This window comes from Gilbertella persicaria (genome assembly GCF_025201335.1).
Source record: "Gilbertella persicaria strain CBS 190.32 chromosome Unknown B0P05scaffold_12, whole genome shotgun sequence".
Taxonomy (NCBI): Eukaryota; Fungi; Mucoromycota; class Mucoromycetes; order Mucorales; family Choanephoraceae; genus Gilbertella; species Gilbertella persicaria.
Window position 1 is genome coordinate 276,810 of NW_026251973.1, and position 23,917 is coordinate 300,726.

At 36.6% G+C, this 23,917-nt stretch overlaps 8 protein-coding genes across 8 annotated transcripts; 4 read left to right on the forward strand and 4 right to left on the reverse strand.

Annotated features, from left to right (window-relative positions):
* The first annotated feature begins 6,963 nt into the window (after positions 1 to 6,963).
* B0P05DRAFT_535014 (Sucrase/ferredoxin-like-domain-containing protein) lies at positions 6,964 to 8,042 on the forward strand. The gene is made up of 2 exons (XM_051577385.1): positions 6,964 to 7,677; positions 7,726 to 8,042. Exons 1-2 carry the CDS (start codon positions 6,975 to 6,977, stop codon positions 7,923 to 7,925), a joined length of 903 nt encoding a protein of 300 aa, XP_051436575.1. The 5' UTR covers positions 6,964 to 6,974; the 3' UTR covers positions 7,926 to 8,042.
* Positions 8,043 to 8,100: 58 nt separating this feature from the next.
* On the forward strand, positions 8,101 to 9,112 carry B0P05DRAFT_535015 (GNAT domain-containing protein). The gene is made up of 5 exons (XM_051577386.1): positions 8,101 to 8,204; positions 8,253 to 8,412; positions 8,460 to 8,546; positions 8,596 to 8,736; positions 8,798 to 9,112. Exons 1-5 carry the CDS (start codon positions 8,178 to 8,180, stop codon positions 9,097 to 9,099), a joined length of 717 nt encoding a protein of 238 aa, XP_051436576.1. The 5' UTR covers positions 8,101 to 8,177; the 3' UTR covers positions 9,100 to 9,112.
* On the reverse strand, positions 9,108 to 9,906 carry B0P05DRAFT_636022 (uncharacterized protein; the record flags this gene model as incomplete). Its single annotated transcript, XM_051583610.1, has 2 exons — positions 9,727 to 9,906; positions 9,108 to 9,683 (listed from the first exon to the last, which is right to left on the reverse strand). The coding sequence occupies exons 1-2, from the start codon at positions 9,898 to 9,900 to the stop codon at positions 9,108 to 9,110; spliced, it is 750 nt and encodes a 249-aa protein (XP_051436577.1). The 5' UTR covers positions 9,901 to 9,906.
* On the reverse strand, positions 9,631 to 11,933 carry B0P05DRAFT_34460 (uncharacterized protein). Its single transcript, XM_051573589.1, has 5 exons — positions 11,721 to 11,933; positions 11,558 to 11,683; positions 9,961 to 11,510; positions 9,754 to 9,872; positions 9,631 to 9,647 (listed from the first exon to the last, which is right to left on the reverse strand). The coding sequence occupies exons 1-3, from the start codon at positions 11,796 to 11,798 to the stop codon at positions 10,026 to 10,028; spliced, it is 1,689 nt and encodes a 562-aa protein (XP_051436578.1). The 5' UTR covers positions 11,799 to 11,933; the 3' UTR covers positions 9,631 to 9,647; positions 9,754 to 9,872; positions 9,961 to 10,025.
* Positions 11,934 to 12,021: 88 nt separating this feature from the next.
* B0P05DRAFT_535023 (uncharacterized protein) lies at positions 12,022 to 13,020 on the forward strand. The gene is made up of 2 exons (XM_051577387.1): positions 12,022 to 12,854; positions 12,976 to 13,020. Exon 1 carries the CDS (start codon positions 12,226 to 12,228, stop codon positions 12,682 to 12,684), a length of 459 nt encoding a protein of 152 aa, XP_051436579.1. The 5' UTR covers positions 12,022 to 12,225; the 3' UTR covers positions 12,685 to 12,854; positions 12,976 to 13,020.
* A 74-nt stretch (positions 13,021 to 13,094) lies between these two features.
* B0P05DRAFT_535024 (uncharacterized protein) lies at positions 13,095 to 15,008 on the forward strand. Its single transcript, XM_051577388.1, has 6 exons — positions 13,095 to 13,303; positions 13,351 to 13,499; positions 13,551 to 13,665; positions 13,709 to 13,954; positions 14,005 to 14,691; positions 14,778 to 15,008. The coding sequence occupies exons 1-6, from the start codon at positions 13,154 to 13,156 to the stop codon at positions 14,811 to 14,813; spliced, it is 1,383 nt and encodes a 460-aa protein (XP_051436580.1). The 5' UTR covers positions 13,095 to 13,153; the 3' UTR covers positions 14,814 to 15,008.
* B0P05DRAFT_578394 (beta-lactamase-like protein) lies at positions 14,821 to 15,966 on the reverse strand (the record flags this gene model as incomplete). The annotated part of the gene is made up of 1 exon (XM_051581851.1): positions 14,821 to 15,966. One exon carries the CDS (start codon positions 15,964 to 15,966, stop codon positions 14,821 to 14,823), a length of 1,146 nt encoding a protein of 381 aa, XP_051436581.1.
* A 6,060-nt stretch (positions 15,967 to 22,026) lies between these two features.
* B0P05DRAFT_535045 (uncharacterized protein) lies at positions 22,027 to 23,868 on the reverse strand. Its single transcript, XM_051577389.1, has 3 exons — positions 23,692 to 23,868; positions 23,360 to 23,635; positions 22,027 to 23,306 (listed from the first exon to the last, which is right to left on the reverse strand). The coding sequence occupies exons 1-3, from the start codon at positions 23,806 to 23,808 to the stop codon at positions 22,326 to 22,328; spliced, it is 1,374 nt and encodes a 457-aa protein (XP_051436582.1). The 5' UTR covers positions 23,809 to 23,868; the 3' UTR covers positions 22,027 to 22,325.
* Positions 23,869 to 23,917: the final 49 nt, after the last annotated feature.

The window sequence follows — 23,917 nt, forward strand, 5'->3', positions numbered from 1 at the left end:
GGCTCGACGTTTAGTTGGTTCGTTCAGAAATGAGCATAAAGCACTGTTTTTACTTTTGTATCCTTTGTTTTATATCTTGTCATATAAAAATCAAAGCAACTGTATCTACAGAACACTTGCTGCATTTAGCTGAATTGATGTATGAATGAGCAAAACAAAGCCCTCTTTTTTAATGAGTGCAATTATATTGCGATGTAACGTTTTTGATGCGTCTGAGAAAAATGAATAGATACACAATAAATGATAGCGCAGATCCGATACTTTATAGGGAGCAATTCATACATCTTTTCTTCCTACTACAAGAAATTTAGACAAAAGACAATAAATTTTGGATGATAATCATTAATGATTTTTTATTTTTTTTAATTTTTTTTAATTTTTTTAATTTTTCTTAATTTTTCTTAATTTTTCTTAATTTTTCTTAATTTTTCTTAATTTTTCTTAATTTTTCTTAATTTTTCTTAATTTTTCTTAATTTTTTTTAATTTTTTTTAATTTTTTTTAATTTTTTTTTAATTTTTGTAATTTTTTTTTTTACTTTTTATTTTTATTTTTTACTGTTACAATGTAGATACGTTTCTCAATAACACAAACATGATATAAAAATTAGGAACAAACATGCGAAAAATTGAAGAGGCATTTCTTATGCCCTGAAAAGTATCTAGGATATTTATTCCTGCAGATTTATGTACATATGTAAGACAAAGCACTTACCACAAACTGCCACATTTGGGCTATATTTGCATGTAAAAGAGCTTGAAGTCCTGCAATGCTGACAGTGCTATAGAATATCGAGGTATTTATACTTTTCCTTCTAGATCAAAATATTGTTTTGGGTTAGCTTCTTGGCTACAGATTTATTTGTCAGATCAGGAGCAATTAAGAGAAATGCCTTTAGAGAAAGTTTTCAGCTCAGTCAATGATAAATAGTTTGAACTGAACTTGAATGAACTATTACATACTTGTCAATGCCAATGCTAGTGTATTTGTCAGCTCTAGCTGCCACTTTATGAGTGCCGCTAATAAGAACAGAGTCACTAGGTCAATAATCTCTGACTATGAGGTCGATGTAATATTTTTGGTAGAATGAGGGAATGTCAGCGACTATAGATCCATTTCAATCGCCATATATGTGATCTAGTTTCTCGCCATAATCATCATTTATTGATCTGTGTATATGGATTCATATATGTTCACAGAAAAACTCTATAATTCGCGATATGCGAAAGATGCCCTTTGGTACGTATATTAGATGTTGTATTGTATAGATTTCCATATGCTTACAACTGCAATTTGGTTACTGGCTTTTCTCTAATAAAAGACACATCCAGCTCAGGAGATACATTGCCATTTGCATGACTTAATGGAATCAATTGTATGTTGCCTTGATAAAATCACCAATCATCAATGCATATGCATATACTTAACTCAAAGTATTTTCTCTTGTTACTGCATGCCATTTGGATTATTTTATTGATTATCAAATTTATTGAGATACATATGTACATCTAAAAGATCGGCAATCACTACACCAGATAGGCTACAGAGATGCAAGTCTAACATGGAAGTATATTTGGAGCTATAGTATGTCCAAGATCAGCACAAATCTACCTCAATACAAAGTTTTAGGATTGGAAGCGACTCAAGGCCTGTTAATCATCGTTAAATATCAATTAATAACATAGATGAGCATAGATGAGCAGAATTATAGAAAAAAATGCGTATATTTTGGATTTTCAAATATTTGCTTAATTTTTTATAATTCTTTCATAATTTATCATTCATTATCTTTTTTCTTAAAATCAGAAACACTACAGCGTAAGCGATGAAAGAAATTTCTCATTGAATGCAGAAATTTTGGCCAAATCTTCACTCAAGTATGGAAGAAAAACGCAATCAGTTACACTGTGATGAGAGTGTATTTTTCTAAACCCAGAAACTTTTTTCTGTTGAGACAAATAGCATACTTACGCATTAGTATTAATTTTGTCAAATTCATACTCAAAGTTTGTTAATTTATAGAAAAGATCCTTTTGGAAACATGTCACAATGCAGATTTTGGATGCTAGGACTTGATCAATTTATAAGAATGGTTATACTAAGCTAAGAATACCTTAAGAGAACAACGGTAAAAAAGAGGAATAGAGAGGAAAGCGTTGATCTGATGGTATGTCTGAGAGTGGGTTTATAATCAAAGACGAAAGAGAAATATTTGGTTGGATGTTGGAGGGAGTAGATTATTTGTGATAGCATGCTATATAGAGGTGATTTGGGACAAAAACAAATGAATAGAGGTCCATTTGGTACTGCAATAAAGTAAAGAGCGGAAAGTCTTGAGTGTTTTCTTGAGAAATCAATTTGCAAACCTCTGAAAGACAAAGAGCTTGATCAAGGACACTTTTGCATTCTCTAAAGCCACCTTGGGCAGTGTCTAAGGACGATGCTTAGCCTTGGAGAAGTCCCTTGGTGTATATTTTGAACATTTTCTTCTGAAATTAGCTCAGACTAACTAGGAAACAATGGATTGAATCAGTCGGGCCGCTCTTCTCGTGAATTAGGACTATTTGTGCGACTTATCAACAGTGAGGCGAGTATAGCCAGCACCAACGCCAACGCCAACGCCAACACGAATCAAAAATATGAGAAATCAGGGGACCACTAAAATCTATGTAGAGCCATCAAAGGATTACGATAATAGCCGTAGATGTCAGGAATTTCTCATGAATGTAATGGATTTGCCAATATATATACATTTTAAAGCCGATAAAATTTATGCCGACAAGACAAGTATGCCATTTGTGTACTTAAAAAAATATTTCTTGAGAAATAATAAAAAACACTTTTTTAAAATAAAACCCACTACTTTAAAATAAACCATTTTTTTTTTGAAATGACAAAAAGCAGAAAATTACAAATTTTCTATTTTTTTTTTATTTTTTTTTATTTTTTTTATTTAAAATTTAAGAAAAAAGCTTGGTTTTCAATTTTTCTGTTTTAAAATAAATAACGGGTCTACCAGATAGTGGTTTTACTGTTTTAGTTCAAAAAGGGATCCTCGTTGGTAGACCCGTTATTTATTTTAAAACAGAAAAATTGAAAACCAAGCTTTTTTCTTAAATTTTAAATAAAAAAAATAAAAAAAAATAAAAAAAAAATAGAAAATTTGTAATTTTCTGCTTTTTGTCATTTCAAAAAAAAAATGGTTTATTTTAAAGTAGTGGGTTTTATTTTAAAAAAGTGTTTTTTATTATTTCTCAAGAAATATTTTTTTAAGTACACAAATGGCATACTTGTCTTGTCGGCATAAATTTTATCGGCTTTAAAATGTATATATATTGGCAAATCCATTACATTCATGAGAAATTCCTGACATCTACGGCTATTATCGTAATCCTTTGATGGCTCTACATAGATTTTAGTGGTCCCCTGATTTCTCATATTTTTGATTCGTGTTGGCGTTGGCGTTGGCGTTGGTGCTGGCTATACTCGCCTCACTGTTGATAAGTCGCACAAATAGTCCTAATTCACGAGAAGAGCGGCCCGACTGATTCAATCCATTGTTTCCTAGTTAGTCTGAGCTAATTTCAGAAGAAAATGTTCAAAATATACACCAAGGGACTTCTCCAAGGCTAAGCATCGTCCTTAGACACTGCCCAAGGTGGCTTTAGAGAATGCAAAAGTGTCCTTGATCAAGCTCTTTGTCTTTCAGAGGTTTGCAAATTGATTTCTCAAGAAAACACTCAAGACTTTCCGCTCTTTACTTTATTGCAGTACCAAATGGACCTCTATTCATTTGTTTTTGTCCCAAATCACCTCTATATAGCATGCTATCACAAATAATCTACTCCCTCCAACATCCAACCAAATATTTCTCTTTCGTCTTTGATTATAAACCCACTCTCAGACATACCATCAGATCAACGCTTTCCTCTCTATTCCTCTTTTTTACCGTTGTTCTCTTAAGGTATTCTTAGCTTAGTATAACCATTCTTATAAATTGATCAAGTCCTAGCATCCAAAATCTGCATTGTGACATGTTTCCAAAAGGATCTTTTCTATAAATTAACAAACTTTGAGTATGAATTTGACAAAATTAATACTAATGCGTAAGTATGCTATTTGTCTCAACAGAAAAAAGTTTCTGGGTTTAGAAAAATACACTCTCATCACAGTGTAACTGATTGCGTTTTTCTTCCATACTTGAGTGAAGATTTGGCCAAAATTTCTGCATTCAATGAGAAATTTCTTTCATCGCTTACGCTGTAGTGTTTCTGATTTTAAGAAAAAAGATAATGAATGATAAATTATGAAAGAATTATAAAAAATTAAGCAAATATTTGAAAATCCAAAATATACGCATTTTTTTCTATAATTCTGCTCATCTATGCTCATCTATGTTATTAATTGATATTTAACGATGATTAACAGGCCTTGAGTCGCTTCCAATCCTAAAACTTTGTATTGAGGTAGATTTGTGCTGATCTTGGACATACTATAGCTCCAAATATACTTCCATGTTAGACTTGCATCTCTGTAGCCTATCTGGTGTAGTGATTGCCGATCTTTTAGATGTACATATGTATCTCAATAAATTTGATAATCAATAAAATAATCCAAATGGCATGCAGTAACAAGAGAAAATACTTTGAGTTAAGTATATGCATATGCATTGATGATTGGTGATTTTATCAAGGCAACATACAATTGATTCCATTAAGTCATGCAAATGGCAATGTATCTCCTGAGCTGGATGTGTCTTTTATTAGAGAAAAGCCAGTAACCAAATTGCAGTTGTAAGCATATGGAAATCTATACAATACAACATCTAATATACGTACCAAAGGGCATCTTTCGCATATCGCGAATTATAGAGTTTTTCTGTGAACATATATGAATCCATATACACAGATCAATAAATGATGATTATGGCGAGAAACTAGATCACATATATGGCGATTGAAATGGATCTATAGTCGCTGACATTCCCTCATTCTACCAAAAATATTACATCGACCTCATAGTCAGAGATTATTGACCTAGTGACTCTGTTCTTATTAGCGGCACTCATAAAGTGGCAGCTAGAGCTGACAAATACACTAGCATTGGCATTGACAAGTATGTAATAGTTCATTCAAGTTCAGTTCAAACTATTTATCATTGACTGAGCTGAAAACTTTCTCTAAAGGCATTTCTCTTAATTGCTCCTGATCTGACAAATAAATCTGTAGCCAAGAAGCTAACCCAAAACAATATTTTGATCTAGAAGGAAAAGTATAAATACCTCGATATTCTATAGCACTGTCAGCATTGCAGGACTTCAAGCTCTTTTACATGCAAATATAGCCCAAATGTGGCAGTTTGTGGTAAGTGCTTTGTCTTACATATGTACATAAATCTGCAGGAATAAATATCCTAGATACTTTTCAGGGCATAAGAAATGCCTCTTCAATTTTTCGCATGTTTGTTCCTAATTTTTATATCATGTTTGTGTTATTGAGAAACGTATCTACATTGTAACAGTAAAAAATAAAATAAAAAGTAAAAAAAAAAATTACAAAAATTAAAAAAAATTAAAAAAAATTAAAAAAAATTAAAAAAATTAAGAAAAATTAAGAAAAATTAAGAAAAATTAAGAAAAATTAAGAAAAATTAAGAAAAATTAAGAAAAATTAAGAAAAATTAAGAAAAATTAAAAAAATTAAAAAAATTAAAAAAAATAAAAAATCATTAATGATTATCATCCAAAATTTATTGTCTTTTGTCTAAATTTCTTGTAGTAGGAAGAAAAGATGTATGAATTGCTCCCTATAAAGTATCGGATCTGCGCTATCATTTATTGTGTATCTATTCATTTTTCTCAGACGCATCAAAAACGTTACATCGCAATATAATTGCACTCATTAAAAAAGAAAACAAAACCATCAAAGCTATCATTCAGGGCACAAAAGATAACTGCGTCACAGTAAATACTCTCCCTTATACTTGTCATTGTTTACTTTTTTCTAATGGAAGAGTGAATTGCCAATTGGCCTCTTTCTCATAAACGCAACACCACGAGAAGTGAATTGATTGTTTCGTTACAACTAGTTTGACTTTAGTGGCAAGCTTTCATTCCTGTTATACACTGACCGGAATAAAAATTAGCCCAGTTTTTTGTTGATGATTTGTTGAGATGTTTATTTTAAGATAATATAAGTAGAAAAAAATCAGTACTTGGTGACACAACCTTTGACATCAATCACAGCTTGGTATTGGCTAGGCATATTGTGTAGTAGTATGAATGTGATGAATTGAGGACTATCTCAGTCTTAATCATACAATTGACAAGATAGTGGTATTCAGTTACTTCCTCGTATCCGTGTAAGTATTTTACATGTACTGGTTCATATCTGTTACTAATTTATTTCTCTCTTTTATCTCCCTTCTATTCTCTGCTGTTTTTTATAAATATTATTCATGTAACTCATACTCTGCTTAATTTCTAGAATTTATTTAATATTTTATTTTTTCCACACGATTTTTTTTTCAATAACTGTATGAAACAATTCATATATGCATGTAGTCCGGCTTTATCTGGCTTTGACACAAAATTGCTTATCAGCCAATGCGAAAATAAAGCAGGATCTGTGTTGCCGAGAAAGTCAATAAAAATGACGTTGATCAAGCACTTGATGATATTCATTTACAAGATTGATGTTACAACAAAAGGCGCATACAGTAAAAAAAAGCATTCAATTCATTATTTATGGCTTCTATCTTATACTTCTTTTTTAGGGAAATACAAACAACCCAAACGCCATTGACATGTAAAGGGCGGGGAGAAATGACCGTGACAAACACAAAGAGGAGGCGCGCGCTGGTTCGGCTATTTGATGCCGTTCTTCTTTTTTTAAATCTCAGCATTGAAATGCATATAAAAGGATACATGCACTCTTTGTTTTTTCTCTTCTTCTTGTTCCTTATAAACAATCAAAATGGTCTCTTATATGAAAAAATCATTAGGTACATTAGCTGGCTTTGGTAGCTCGAATCTTTTGCCACCTGCAGATCATCTATCGTTACTCAACGAAGACGACTGTACAGGATGTGCAAATCCATGCGCTGAACACAAAGAGTTCCCTTCTTATTTACATATTGAGCAAGATTTTCCTATTCTCGGCTCTGTTAAACCTTATGGTAGACATATACTCATCTCTACGGGTATGACCGATTGGCCTAAACATATTGACGACGAAAAGGACTCATTTGCTCAGGCACTGTTTGCAGCGATCCATCAGAAAAAGCCCACCGCCTGGAAGAATCTTATCACCAATGCTTCCATCACATCCAGTCACTCCAATGTTCCTGGTGGTTGTGATATCTTGATTTTTCCTGATAACATTCTAGTGTCCAATGTAACAAACGATAAAGCAGATGATTTCTATCAATTGTTTATGGCAGCGCCGTTACCTAGAGAACCCATGGATATCGAGTTTATGATGCGAGATGATCGTATAGGTGAAATGAAAATCCAGAAATGTCCTTACAAGAATCTAATGTTGCTGTGCTCCCACAAAAAGAGAGACAAGCGTTGTGGTGTTACAGCTCCCATCCTTGCTCAAGAAATTGATCGTGTATTAAGAGAAAAAGATCTAGGTGAAGAAGATGTTGCTATTATTATGGTGAGCCATATTGGAGGCATGTGTATTCTGTATCTAATTCGTGCTGATTGTTCTTTTATGATAGGTCACAAAATTGCTGGCAATGTGATTTGCTATATAAATGAAGGCACAAGAGGTGTATGGTATGGTCGAGTCAAGACATGTCATTGTAGAACTATCATTGAAGAAACCATTGTCAATGGCAAGGTTATCAAAGAAATCTATCGTGGAGCTATGGACAATAGCTTTGAAAATCAACAAACAAGATCATTATTAAAATGGTAGATAAAATCAAACATTTGTAAATAAGAAAAAAAGATTGTATTGCTCTGCATAAAATAGACGAACTATTGTAATAAACAATAAAATATCTGTTTATTTTCAATTATATAATAAAGCATCATTTATTTTTCCTTACACTATGCTTGAAACTACAATGCTTTCAAGACCAACATATTCATCTGGAGTTAAAATGTATGGATAAAGCAATTCTCAAAAGCCACACAATTTCATATTTCATTTTTTTTTCATTTTCATATGAAGTTGAATGAAAATACAATCCTTGTAAGCTACATAAAATATGAAGCCTTTAAGACACTAAATAAAGCAAAGATTGGTGAACATGTTGTGTTGGTGCCTTATAAACCTGAGCATGTGCCCACATATCATGAATGGATGAAGTCTCCCTTTCTTCAAGAAATGACAGCTTCTGAGCCCTTAACACTCGAACAAGAATATGAAATGCAACAGTCATGGCATCAAGACCCAGAAAGTACGATTATTTGATATCATGATTGTTACTGATATGAGATTATATAGAACTCACATTCATTGTGACAAGTCTACCTCTTCATTCAAACAAACAACTCAAAGATATGTCTGAAGCTGATATAAAAAAAGAAACAGGCAAGTTACGTACATCCTCTACTTTGTGTATTTATTCTCTATTTTACAGTCATGATTGGTGATGTGAATATATTTTTAAATGATCCTGATAATGACCCAACCTTTGGTGAGATTGAGCTTATGATTGCAGAACCCGACTATAGAAGAAATGGCAAAGGAAAAGAAGCTCTTCAAATGATGATGGCTTATGGTAAATTATTAAAAAATGCCATAAGATATTTACTTCCTTTTGTGTGTGTGTGTGTATTTAGCCACTGAAATGATGGGACTCAAGACATTTCATGCAAAAATCTCACTCAAGAATGAACCCAGCATCAATCTATTCCAATCAAAATTCGGATTCTATCAAGTCTCTATCTCTACAGTATTTGAAGAAACTACACTGGAATGGTCTTTACTTGAATCTTCTTTGCCTAAAGTAGACGAAGATGGCAATGAAATCGAAAGTTATGGCTCAAAAGCAACACCAGAACAACGTGAGCGCGTGCAACAAGTGTATCATGCATTAGTCATGATGTGGCAGCATGTCAGAATAAGCCAATATGTTTATTAGTCATAAATTTACCAATAACTGTGTTCCAATCCTTCTTGTTGCTCATTCCAAAGTGTAGGTAACTTTATCTGCTTCACCCACCATTCGGGCGAGACCCATAGTCGATCAAATGAGATGATAGCAGGTGCATGACTGAGTTTACCATGGTGTTGTTCAAATGCATCCACCAACTTTCTGAATTCCTGCCTTGTTTCTTTCATGTCGTACTTGACTTGGAAACCTGTGCCCATGACTGCAGAACCTTTTGTGTGATGGTTGTATTGGTACCACAGTTTCTTATCACTCATCATGGCTGCGCCTGCTTGATTGACATGCTGCAGTCGTCTTGAAGTAGCAATCTGAGCAAAATAAGCAACAATATCAATATTGGTTTTGATGTCATCAAATAACACAATGGAGCAATCACTTGGTGTTGCATCTGTAATGGAATCTAGACCTTCTTCATCAATAGGGCATAACTTGAATTCAACTGTCAATGTAAAAGGATTGATTCTAGCAAATTCACCTAATAATAACAGTTCTGTTGAAAAAGGAAATGTTGGATGTGACTGATTGGATGGATAAGATTTTGCTAAAATATCAATCTACACATATAAGCAATGCGTTATATTGCAAGCACATACATACATGTATTCTCCAGCCTTCGTTTTTTACATTTTTATCTATTCTTTCACTCAACATAATAGAAAGCCAATAACCATACCAAGTATTCATTCTTGCTAATGTCACCAAATCTTCTGTATCCAAATAACTGAATACATGATAGAGTATTTCTATAGGCAATTTAGAGAGTCTGTACATAAAGAGAAAAAAGAAAGAAAGAGAAAAAAAAAAAGATGATTCTTTTATATTTTATTTCACCTGATTCATGCAACCCTAACAACCAATCATATTCATTCTAAACCATACATGTGAAAGCGACTTTTTTATCTAGATGTATTCTCGGATGAGGATTGTGAGTACATAGGAAGTATAGGGTGATTAGGTGAAGAAGGCTGGTTTATAAACATAGATTGCTGATAAGGTGTTTGAGGAGAAGACATCATATTTGTTGCTATCGTATCCTTTTGAGGAGAATCATACATGGGTGTATTAGGCATAGAATACATTGGTTGTGGATTATTATTATTATTATCATTACTATTATTACTGTTATTTTGTGACATTGGATTGGAGTGAAGTGCTGGGTGAATAGTGGGTTCACTTGTATTATTGTTACTGTTGCTTGATTCTACACTGCTTCTACCAATAGGAGAATGTTGCTGAGGATCAAACGTGAAAGACATGTCCGAGGCAGTAAATCCAGGTGTATTGGATGAACCAGTCATTGTATAGCTATGTTGTTGATTATGATGGTGATGGTGATGAAAAGAAGCAGAAGGATGTACATAGCCAGTTAAAGCATCGGTATCTAATCTTATATTACTATTAAAAGTGTACACAAAACTTGATGGTGGTGGTGGTGGTGGAGGAGGAGGAGGAGCTTGTTGTATAGGTTGATGTCTAGGTGGAGGTGTCAAAGGTATAGGTGTTCTAGGATAAGCTGGGGGAAGAATACGTGATAGTGTGTTGTGCATAGTGGGCATAGAAGATCCATTGGGCAACACAAGGGGAGAAGGCTGCTTTGCTTTACCCTTTCTTGCTAGCTTCTTGGGTGGTTCTGACATTCTCTGTATATCTTCAGGCCGCATACGCTTCTGCTGTGCCTTCATCAACTGAGATTCTTGTACTTGACGCTGGTTATGGATTTTGATATAGTAGATCTGTTTAGGTATCTCAACTGGGACATAGCCTTTAGGTGAAGCTATATCAGTCTTGAATGATTTTTTTGTTGTGTCAACAGGGTCAGTATCTTCAAGCACAAAAGGCGTTGGTAGTTCATCAGGCTGAATCTGGACTGTACTGCATATAGACTGAAATAACATGGCTAATTCTTGTCGAACAAATTGAAATAGATCATCATTCCCAGCTGTGGTCATACATATCTTACTCCATAGTTCACTCAATTGATGGGTTCTTTCAGAAGAATCTCGTATCTTGATTTTTTGCCGTTCTTCTGAAAGACGATTATAGAATCGTCGTTCATTCCAATGAATATCTGGAAATTGTTCTCTTATACGGATCCGAATATCTTGCGTTGCCATGCGTAGTCGAGCAAGTTCGTAAATAGTGTCAATGATTTCCTTTGGCCATGAACGTTCGATTTCTTCGGGTCGCATTAATTCATGGTTATGTTTGCCTGCTTCTGGGTTCAATGACTTTCTAAATTCCCACTTGTTCTGTTCATTCTCAAACAAGACAATTCGCCAGCGACAGTCACATCGTTTAGAAGGTCTTTTGCGTTGTGGGTTGGATTTAGGGTTTCTTAATGAATCTGGTAAACCTTCCCGAGAACAATAGACATAAATATTCTAATTCTAAAGTGTCATTTTTCTTGCTTTTGGTTTATTCTACTTACTCTATGTGTACTTGCTTCTTGTTTCACTGTAAAACCAAACTCAGCGCACAAATCACGGCAACGTTCAACAGCAGAAGAACTGTCATCAAAGGCCATACCAATCAATCGTTCATAAAAGGGTTCAAGCTATTTTATTAGAAATCAACATGGCGGTGTCACATACCAAAAGAGCCTGCTCTTGCTGTTGTTCGGGTGTTAGTATGGGGTGATTATGAAGAGAAGAGGGATCCTTCTTTGTCATGATGAAGATGAGTTGTAACCAAAAAAATAAAATAAAAAACAAAGAGTGAGAAAAAAGGTTAAAAAAGAAAGAAAGAAAGAAAGAAAACGGTGATAACAATTGTTTTGGTTATAATGCCATTTTTTTTATATGTACCTTTTGATTAAGTTCTTGACAAATATATGAAACTTTACCAATAGTAAACGATAGCCAAAGATCTCAATTTCGTGTGACACCAAGTTACTACACATCTAAACTGACCCCCTGGCTTACAAGACAACAGAATACCTACTATAAATACACTTTACAAGCATTTTAAAATGAATTTATCCTACTATCTTTCTTTTCTTGTGAAACAATGCTCATAAACTTACTAAACTGGTCCTGGTGGATTTCTTTGGTCCGCCGAAAAAATCTTCTTTTCTTTTCCCTCTCTCTTTTTTTTAAAATGATCGATGTGCCTGTGTCTAATAGATTATATGCTTTATTGGGTTCATCGCCTGATGCACCAGAAATAGCAAATTACGCTGAATTCAAACCCACTCTATCTGAAATATCGAATTATGTATATTATGCCTATAAACCATTGGGTATCTCATTTTGCTTCATAAAAGACAATGACACACTAAAACTGGATGCTATTGATATCTATAACGGAAACACACGCGATGGATTCTCTCCTTTTCATGCTCAAGAACATTTACCGTGTGGATTGACACCGACAATGCAAGCACACCAAATTGTTAGTTTATTAGGTGAACCAGATCGAAAGGGGGGCGGAGGACAGACTCGGACACCTTGTTGGATTGAATACAAATTTAATCAAAACTCTGGTATTTTGATTCAACTTCATGGGTTTGAATGGGAAGACCGCGAGATGGGTTGGACAAGCTTTGTTCTCTATTAACTTACCGAGTTCCCGGATAGTTTGTAGCTTTGTGATAAAGGAAATCACAGTAGATTATGCATGTGAATGCATTGGCCATCATGCTATGTTTGTGCGTCCATTTTACTAAAGTAGCTTTCATCTGGGAATAAAATTCAATGTTCAATTGGAAAACACTTGAGATATTCATGCTATAATCATTGATAGGCATACAACAGAAATGGAGAGATAATGATTGGATAGAGAGCAATAGTTTATTAGTTTGAGAGGCATGGTCAAAATGGTGCTAGCAAGTATGCTAACAAGTAATACCCAGCATTATTCAAGAAAGTATGTACCGAGTACAAAGATGTATACCAACACTCAAGTGACTACAAGTCATGCTTCCTTTTTTTTCTTTTTTTGTAAGCATGAGCGGGGTGTTGAGGTGACTGCTGTCTTCTTAGTTTGTTTCGTTTTAGATGAGCAGCCATCGCTTCCATCTTCATCCATGGAAGATTTACCACTGTCTGCTTATTTCCAACGACTCTGTCAACACATATTGGACGGATCGTCAAAGAATGTCACTAGAAAAAACATTGAAGACTTTCGCGTCTTGCTTCACTTGATTATGCATGAATGCTCAAAAGCAAATATTGAGGTAAAATAGCAATGATGTGGCATCGTGTCATTGACATGTTCATGCAGACAGGAAGGAAATGGGTACTTGAATACTGTCAAGCACCTCATCATATGAATGCTATTCTAGAATATATGTTGGCATTGTCTAGATCACGTACCTCACAAACAGATAGAATACATCTCATTTACTTGCTTAATGATGTCGTCTTTCATACGTAAGCTCAAGTATATATCTTTTTTGCGTTGTTTTTTCTGATAAGAAACAGTGCTAGGAAACAGATAACATGGATGCAAGAAGCCATGCTGCCCTTATTAGTGCCTCTTTTACGAATGGCTTATGAAGCAGCAGAATCAGCAGAATATGAAGCTAAAATCATGAAGGTATAAAGCATAGTATATCATACCAAACTTAAGCATTGATTAGGTGATTGGCTTCTGGGGCGATCAAAACATCTTTGAACCTCAGGTTATTAGTCGCATGAAAAGAGATATTATGTCACATCCATTTCAAAACTCTTTTGTGTCTTATCCTCAACATATGCCTAGTGTTCCACCACCTCATGCCAATTCATTACAACAAGGAGCAGTACCTTTGCCTATACCACCACCACCACCGCCACCAGCTAAACCTTACCATGAATTGCCTGCTGGACTTATGCTTTTTGCCAAGGTAATGCTTTATGAAAAAGAGAGTCATATATTTATCTGCTGTTCATTTAGTCAGAGGATTATCAACCTGTTGATCCAACTCTGATTCGAGTTCCCTTTCCACGTCCACCACCCACACAAGAACTTATAACAGCTGTAGATGAATTCTATCAGGGACTTGACTTGTCCAGTGCAGATAGTGTGATTATAGACGAAAAAGCCACTAGATCCAACATTGATGCGCAAGGTTGGGAAAAAGGTTATTTAGATGAATATACAACCTCTATTCATCAACGAAAACAACAGCGCAATACACGATCTCCAAGTAGAGAGCAATACCATGATAGAAGAGAATATCTAAGTCCAAGTCGTGGTAGGAGCCGTAGTAGAACACCATCCCCTCGTTATCGCCAGCGATTAAGCCGTAGCCCTCCTTCAATGAGAAGCCGTAGTCCTTCTCCAGCCAAAACTCGAAGTCCATCCAGAAATCGATATCAGAGACGTTATAGTCGCAGTCATAGTCGATCACCTTCCCCGCCACCACCTTCTTTGATGCGTTCATCAAATACGAGTTATGGATCAGGCAAAAGCAACGGGTTTGGCAGGCACGATTTTAGTGGTGTTCCACAAGAAAATAAGTATATGGGGCTTGGAAGCAAGTCTGCTATGGATGAATTTGATCATTTTAGACGTAACAAAAGTCAAGCATTTAACAGACGTGAGCCTCATCAACCTTTTACATGTTATCGATGCAACAAGGTAAAAAAAAAAAAAAAAAAAAAACTCTATTCTTATATACAAATCTAAACTTCCCTCCTCTCTCTCTCTCTTTTTTTTTTTTTTAGGTGGGACATTTAGCAAGAGAATGTAACAGTCTTTAATAATAAACTATGTCATCTTGATCTCAAAAGACCATAAATCTCGAGCACAAAGCACATCCTCTTTTCGTTGATCTAATACATCAATGGCTAAAGAACGGACTTCCTCCATCACTTCCAAAGCCTCAGGATCTTCATCACCACGATAACGAGCACTGAAGTGAGTCAAGATCAATTTTTTACACTTGATTTTCTTTGCAAAGGCAGCTGCCATTTGTGGTGTTGAATGGCCATGGTTTTTGGTTCGTTCTTCTACTTGTTCGAATGTCACCATTGTCTTTGCGTCTAGTGTATCGAGTCTAGTAAGTGCATTTGTAGCTTCATGCACAAGCAAAGTAGGTGTGTTGGTTAAAGGCAAGATGGACGATGGATCTCTGGTGTCTCCCAAAATTACGATTTCACGACCAGGACGTTGTGGAGGAGGTACAAGTACATCTCCATCAGGCAACGTATAAGGCTCTTGTGTTCGCTGAATCTGGCCCAACAGTGTCATGGGATTTTTCATGCCTTGCGCTTGTAATGCCTTGGTATGTTTCTTGATCAAAGGGATCAAGCCATCCAATTTGCCTGACGAAGGTGGTTCTCGAATCACATAACCCAATGAAGGAATAGAGTGCTCAATATACGCAGCTTGGACTTGATACCCTTTTTTGCCTGATGCATACAACGGTAGTGTAAATGCATTGTTCTCGATACGTACATTTTCTCCTGGCAGTTCGTTGTGATGGAGATCCTGGTTGAGATCCTCGGGATCGGTATCGCAAAGCAGTTCGTGAACACGATAAGGACGGCCGAGATGAGAATAGGTTAATTTGAGTGTGGTTCGAAGCCACGATCGTAAAGGTGTAGGTCCATAAATATCGATCGGCAGCTGGGATTCGGATTGGGTTGTGTTCTGAGGATTCAAGTTGTCTGTCATACTGCAGAGTAATGGTCCAAGCCCAAAGCAATGGTCGCCATGCATATGTGTGATAAAGATACGCGTGATCCTGCCCATTTTTAACTGACTCTTTTGAAATTGATGTTGTGTTGCTTCTCCACAATCAAATAACCAGATATCACCGTCTATTCTTAATGCCATGGACTGGTGGTTTCGAGTAGCACTAGGTTGAGCACTGCCTGTGCCTAAAAATGTAATATCCATGAATGAAACCATATTTTACGAAAAAGAGGAAAAAAAATATACTGTTTGAGGTTAAATTTTCCTTAGAAAAAATTGAAGTCCAATGTGGTAACAATCTACAAATTTTTAGACAAATAAACGTATTATAAAGCCTGTTTATACACGCATAAATGCTCTAAATGCCTACAAATCATGTCTACTAATATACGAGGTACCTTTGGAGTTGATTTGGACAAAAAAAGCAACTTGTAAAATTTGACCAAAATGACCATTCGGCCAAAAGCTACTAGTCATGAAAATCATCTGTTTGACAATTCCTTGAGCCTCTTTTTGATGCTTCAAGGCAAAAAATAGAGCAATTGACAAGTTTAAATACTCAAAATTTGCGCCAAAAACTAGAGCTTTTGGCGAGTGTGTTTGTTTAACAGTTGTACTACACAAATGATGAGATATAAGCAAAAAACTTCCTGAACATCTTTACGGATTATCTCAACATTTTAGCAGCAAAGCTGCTGTGTTCTTTATATCAAAAAATTTGAAATAAAAAGTTCTACAGCTTTTGTCACTACACCAAAGCCGAATAGCTGCGTCTTTATGCAGTTCTCAGCAAAAACTCGATTTTTTTTAATGATTTTATTTGCCGCACGTATTAGTAGTCTTGGGAGGGACCCACTAAAAGAGGTGCTCGACAATTATTTATTGTAAGAAAATATAAAGAAAAAAAAAATTGGTACGATAGTAAGAAAGTAGAAAAATATAAAAGGAAAGAAGAGCAGCTATTGCGGGAAAAGACCTCTCAAGATGAAAGGTCATTTTTAGCAGCTATACGCTTAATTTGATAGCGAGTGCTGTGAAGAACAGAGAGATAATGGAGTGGCTGGTTCTGCATGGTATGGGTCCAATGGGCCTTCCAGATTTCAGAGAGACCGATCAAGGTTACCATGGCTACTGAAAGAGGACAGTTAGTTTGAAACCAAATCCGAGAAAAATTGAAAGATGCAAGTGCATAAGAGACTAGATCCAGAGAGGTGCCTGGCCACAAAAATTCCCTGATCAAGGCATCCCAGAATGGAAATTTTTGGGGCAGCGAAAGAAGAAATGGTACACAGTCTCCTGATCACCACACAAAATGCAGGCAGCAGTAGGGAAGCGAGTGGGAATCTTGTGATAGGTATACACCAAAAGTACTTCCAAGCAGCAGAAGAAACTTCTTGCCGAGCAATGATATCAGACGAGGCAGCTTGTGAGATGACCTTACGGAAAGTATAGCCACCATTTTTGAGGGCAATGAAATTTTCATTGTCTAAAGGCAGTTTCAACATACGCACAAAAGAAAAGAAACCAAGAGACCGCTGAATTGCAGGAATATGCACAGAATTGTGTAAGTCTAATGAAGTACGAACAAGGCATTGACCAAAGAATGGTTCCAGTTGACAATGACTTTGATTCACTGCTTGAAGGTATTTTCTAACACTACGACGGATATCCAGGGGAAAGGAAGAAACTGGTATTGGTGCCAAATAGTGACCCTGTGAATGGTACTCATATAGGTAGGAAACCGCTACTGTGCGTAACTTGAGAGGCAATTCAAAGGTGTCAGATGGCAAAGCAATTGAGCGTAATGGGAGTAAAAAGTATTCGATAGGGTTTGGCATATATGAGTACTGTTTCCTAGGAATAGCATCCATTGTCTGGCAGCACATTGTGGCAGCCATCGTTTGCTAACTAATGCGAGGAAAGATTTGCCGGTTGACAAAAGAAGTAATGACAGTTCGAATGGTATTAAGGATTGCTTGAGTGGTAGGGATCACTCGCAAAATATACCAGCATTTAGACAACAAAAGTGAACTGGCAACTGTAGCTCTACCAACAACAGAAATATTGCGTGAGGCATGAATATCCGCCAGTTGAGACAGTGATCGAGTGAGGGACAAAAAAAAGTGAGCTCGCTGGTCCAAGGATTGGATAAGGGGAAAACCTAAGTAGATAATGGGTTCAGCATCTGTACGGCACCATATCTTGAAAATGTCAATGGCTTGTAGAGTAGTCAGCCATTTGTCATCTAGATTGTGGCCAGAGAGAGAGATTGTTCGCACTTTATGGTAGTTAATCTTGGCATTGGATGCTTTACTGTAGGTCTGCAAGTAAAACTGCATTCTGCGAAGGTCATGGATATTATGAAGAAAAACTAAAGTGTCATCAGCATAACTAAGCAATTTGATAGCAGGTAAGGTGATAGCTTGACTAAAACCATTATGCTTGAAGCGATAGCCAGAAAATTGAGTGTCATTCAATACCGACTGGAGAAGTGGCTCTAAGGCAAAATTGTATAAAATACAAGAGAGTGGGTCACCTTGTTTGAGGCCTCGGCGCTTTGGAACCAACTGCTTAGAGAGCCAACCATTGATGTTGATACAAATGAAATTATCTCTGAACAAGGTAGTAGTGCTGGCAACCAGGGTCTTTGGAAAACCAAAGTGTAACAACACTTGCTTGAGATAGTCAAGGTTGACACAATCATAGGCTTTTTCTTGGTCTAAAGGAATGCCAAGATCTTTGTCTGGTCAGCGGTAGTTTGTTGCTGCATTTTCCATGATCATTTGGGTGAGCAAGCCATGTTCAGCAATATATCTACCAGGCATAAAGTCTAGCTGATGTCTGTTGATAAGTGTAGCAGCTACTGTCATAATCCTGTGGTTGCTTATCCGAGTGAAGACCTTGTTATCTGCATTCACCAACTGAATAGGACGATAGTTCTCTGCCCGTGTTAAATCACCTTTCTTAGGCAAAAGAGTCATAAGTGATAGCAGCCATGATTTCGGGAATAAAGAATGAGCTAAGGCATCATTGTATACTTGTAGAACCAGCTGCCTTAAACAAGGAACACGAAGTAAAATACCTAGAATTTCGTATGGCAAACCATCGCTACCAGGACTACTCTGACGAGATGAGCGTCTACTTGCTTTCGATATTTCCAGCCAAGTGATAGGACTTTCAAGGGTAGATGCTTGCTCTTTAGTAAGTCGTTGGCTGTTGGTACGTTGTAAAAGCGTATTGACATCAGAGGATTGGATCTTGTCAGGACGATATAGCGCCTTATAGAAGGCAACCATCACCTTTGTTTTCCCTTCTGTATTAGTAACCAATCGTCTAGAATTGGGATCAAAGAGCTTTGGTATTGTTCGCTGTGCAGACCTATCTTGTGCAAGTTTTTTGAGAAGACCAGGAGATCGTTCACCTTTTTCTCGCCAAAATTTGCCTGCTTTGAGATGTTCTATTTCGGCAGATTCATCCTGCAAAATAGTAATCATTTTTACAACTTTTGGTAAAAGAGATGATAAAATAGATATATTTTTATGATCTCGTAAGATTATGTTGCGTTTGGATTGAAGCTTTTTCAGAGATTTGGATCGCCAGTTGTTACGCATGATCTGGAAGGATCGAGTAAAAACTTTGACTTGTTCTTTCAATTCATCCCAAATAGTTTGAACTGAAGGGCAATCAGGATCCAAACGGTTGATGTTATCCATGTATTGCTCAATATGTATTGTCAAACCTTTTCTATATGCAGATAGTCGAGCAAGATTAGGATTACCTTTCCAAGGACCAGGTCCAGCTGGAGTGTGTACCAGTTGATAGTTGATAGAAAGCAAGGCATGGTCAGTCCAACTGTAGTTGACGAAACTTTGAGTCATAGAAATTACGTTGTCAGCATGAGGTAGAGTGCAAAATATATAGTCAATATGTGTGCGACTACCAGTGGTACTAACAAATGTAGGAAGAGGATCACTTTGAAAGCAATCTTGGAATGAAGTAAGAAGTAGATCATTCCAGCACGTATCAATGTTGGATTTTCGGTAAATGTCATAGTTGAAATCGCCAGCAATAATTATAGGCAAAGACGTTGACTGTAAATGTGACATTAATGGTTGATTGGAAGATAACGTGCGAAAGAATGTGGATCGACTACTACGATAAGCAGGAGCATAAATATTGAGGATATACATAAAAGGAATGGAGGGTTCAGAGGCATGAACAATGGACGCTAAGAGAAAGTGGCCATCGGTAGAATTGATGGTGGGATGTGCTGTAATTTTGTAGTGAGATTTAAAGGAAACAATGCCACAGTGTTCTGTCCAAAGACTAGATTTAGTCTGGAACTTGAGGTTGAACTGTTTCTGTATATTAAGTGTAGATGCGCGTGTTTCTTGTAAGCATAGAATGTCATATTTAGTTGAGCGTAGAAAGCGGATGAATAAGGACTGTTTGTAAGGATCTGAAGTTTTCGTAAGGCCACGACAATTAAGGGTGGCAATTTGCATAGAGTCTTTAGGCATAGATTATCTTATTGAAATTCAGGAGAGGTACCAGTTGATCCACCTGTATTATGATTAGGCACCACTCCATGTCTCTCACCGTCATGATTAAGTTTGATCTTTTTACGCTCCTGGATAAACTTTCTAAGTCCAAAGCCTCTTGGGTTGGATTATTGCTTGGAATATTTTGAAGATATTCATCATCATCCTCTCCATCGGAGTCAATGATTTCTACTTCACTATCTCCTTGCTCTTTCATTTCATGATCCATCAATTCATGCTCGACTACTGTAGTACCGTTTGAAAGTGTTTGAATAGTCTCGGTTGCTATTTGACTAAGAGGAACGGTAGTCAATGCAGCAAGAGAGACACTTTGCTTAGGCTTCACACTTTGTGCCAGTTGCTCATTGGGCAGGTTGGAGCCTGATCTACTAGCCTTGTCTTTTGTGATCCCAATACGCTCATTAGGAGGGTGGCCTGATCCATGATTACAACGAAGACAATCACGGCTGATATGACCACGCTCATTGCAATTATAACAACGACGAGTATTAATGAGTCCCATGCAATCTGCTCGACAATGGTCGGATTTTTGACAAAAACGACAAAATTGGGGCATTTCATCCCACATAAGCAGAAGCTCACGATCAAATTCGGGCCAATCCACTACTTGACCAAGTTGCTTAGGCTCAGTCTTGTGAGGTTGTTCAGGTCAAGAACGACGTAGCCCTGGCCGAAAAATACAGCACCGTCCATATGAAACCAAGATCCAAGACTTCACCAAAGTGAGAAAACCGTTTGGTCATTTGCTCACGGAGAGTTAAAGGATGAATCAAAGGGAGTCGTTCAACCTTAACTCGAGCAATTTTCGCATTCTGGGGCAAGCTGCGGTAACCTTTGATAATATTATTATCTTCCATCTGTAAATCGGTATTGATCAACTTATTGTATACTTCTGAGTTGGTGTCCCAACAAGTTTCAATAAAACGTCTCTGCAAATACTTGCGCTCAACAAGTAAAGTGCCAAAGAAATAATACTCTTCATAGGTATTGAGTGACCCAAGAAACTGCTTAAGGCCATTCGCATCACGAATGTTGGTGATATCGATCAATACACTGTCTTTCTCTAAACCGACAATATAAGGCGTAATAATGCCTGAAGAAAGAGTGTTGGTACTAGCATACTTTGACTGGGAAGAACCAGAAGTGCGTGCAGATGAAGCAGTAGCAGCCAATGATGACGACTGGTTAGCAGACACAATAGTTCTAGCCGCTACTTGCGACCAATTCTGGGTGAATTATCGTTGTTACGGCGCCCTTTAGAGGATGTCATGTTGTGGGTTGGCTTGTTAGGCGAAAGAACCATGTTCGAGAATTTTTGGAGTAACCCAATGTAGGTCTGATCCAACCAAATCAAATAAGGCAATGTCTGGGTACTCCTAAGAAAAAGAAAGCCAGTTTACCAAGATAAAAAAGGCGAGTTCATTTGAGCATTGCCTTCAAATCTGTATTCAAAGTTCGTTGTACACTGTAATTAGTACAAAAGAGACCCTTTTCAGTAGGTATTGACTAGCAATTAGGTAGTTTTCTATACATTATCTGATTTGCAGAGTATTTTTAAGTAAAATCTACCATTATACATAATACTTCGAACCTAAAGAGAGTAGCTTTGGACATGATCAGTAATAAATGTCAAACAAAAGGAGGATCGGCTGTTTCAAACGCCGATTATCTTCTTACCTTGCGTGTTAAATGTACTCCCTACTTTGACGAGTATTTTATTTCACTTAAGAGTGCCTATGTCAAGAACTGAAGATAAATAAGCGCAAGATCTAATCAACTACAAGTAGTGAGTGTGGAACAAAACAGTCTACGATTGCACATAGTGCAGATGCCATTGTAACCTCTATCTCAGTAGATACCTAAGGTTATTGATACACCAGCAGTACAGCTTGCAAAACAACCTTCAGTAGAGCAAACCTTTGCATGCCTATCATAGATCTACCATGAAACATACACTTATATGTTTTTTTATCTGAAGATGAGGCCATGTTCTTTATTTTTGTAAGATGGTTTTTATGCATTGAGTATCTTAATCTTGAATTGAATTAATTGCTTGTTCATAAAAGACTCAATCTTGAGGTCATCTTCTTTATCTAAGCCATGCAATATTTCATACTTTTTATCTAAAGCAGCCAATCCATCCACTAATCCCTGACTACACACAAACGCATCCAACTGAATTTCTTTGATGTGATTTAATGCACCAATAAATTCAGCCAGGGCTTCTTCTGCATCATCTTTTACGTTTTCCTCTGTCAATCTTCTCCTTAAGCTCATTTCAGGTGATTCCCTTTTACTGTCCCATTGATGCATGTCCAGATACAATAGTGTGTTTGCACAAGGTAGCATACATTCACGCCAAACGCGCGAAGTAAATGAACTCACATAACCCAAAGAAAGTGATGTCAAGTTGGATAAAGAGGCAAAGACGTGGTATTTCTGAACCAGGGTATTTTCAACTTGAAGCCAATAGGCAATCGTATTCTGTTCTTCTTGATGGTTTACTTGAGGTTCAAACAAGACTTCTTCATAATCATATACACCCCATAAAGAGAGTGTCTTGAGTGTGGATGGTAGTTGCTCCTTCTTGTCACCTTGACTATCACTAAGAAATGTCGATCGACTTAGACCTAGATTGCAATGCTCTGCAAAGTCAATCTGTAGATATTCTAGTTGGTGTAGTTGAGAAAACATGGTGAGTCTAAGATTGGGTCTTTGTCCTATGTAAGTATGTTGACAACAGAGTTTTTTGATATGACGCAGCCATGATATTAAGCAGTCAATGTCTGCCAAAGACATGTTGATGAGGTAAAGCTCTCTTAATGCTCGAAAGGGGGATAGTTTGATATCAATAATGGGATATTGAATGTCTTTGTTATGGTCTGTGATGGTCAATGAACGTATATAGTGCATTTGGTCAAATCTTCTTCGAGGTAAGTGCAATATGTTGACTTGTCGATACATAGTCTTCCAAGAGATAGCTGTCTTTCTCCACTAATAAAAGGAGGGATTTTTAATGGAGTGTAAAGGGTGTTTATGTGTGTTACCATAAAGGGTTGAGTGCCTATGGATCGCCAAGTATGACACACACTCAGTAAAGCACAATATGTCTCGAAGTCCTGACAGTGCTGAAAGATAGAAATCAAACAGTCAGTAGGTAATCGATTGATGGGTACATCGTATTCATCTTTGAAGGATTGTCGTTTGGGCGTGTTTGATTTCTTTGAACCTAATCTTTCTAAGGATCGTTTTTTGATTTCTTTTGTTTTGGGTTTTTGAGACTCTTGTTTCTTTGGTTTTCTTATACGTGAGGAAAGCACCAACTAAAAAGAAAGAAGGATGAGATCGAGATGGATGTGTGTCTGTGTGATGAGCATACCCCAAATGGTTGCAATTGTTGTATTTTCTTTAACGCGTCATTATCTAGCTTTGGTGGAGGTGTAATTTGATTTTGGTTGGTATTCTTGGACTGAAGAGGTTTTCTAGACAACGACATGGGATGTCAACATGGACCATATAAACCATGAACAAAACTTTTTTTTTTCTTTTGTTAAGCAGCCCTTTAACGGAGATTAAAAACGCGCTTTCAACACCAAGTGACGTTT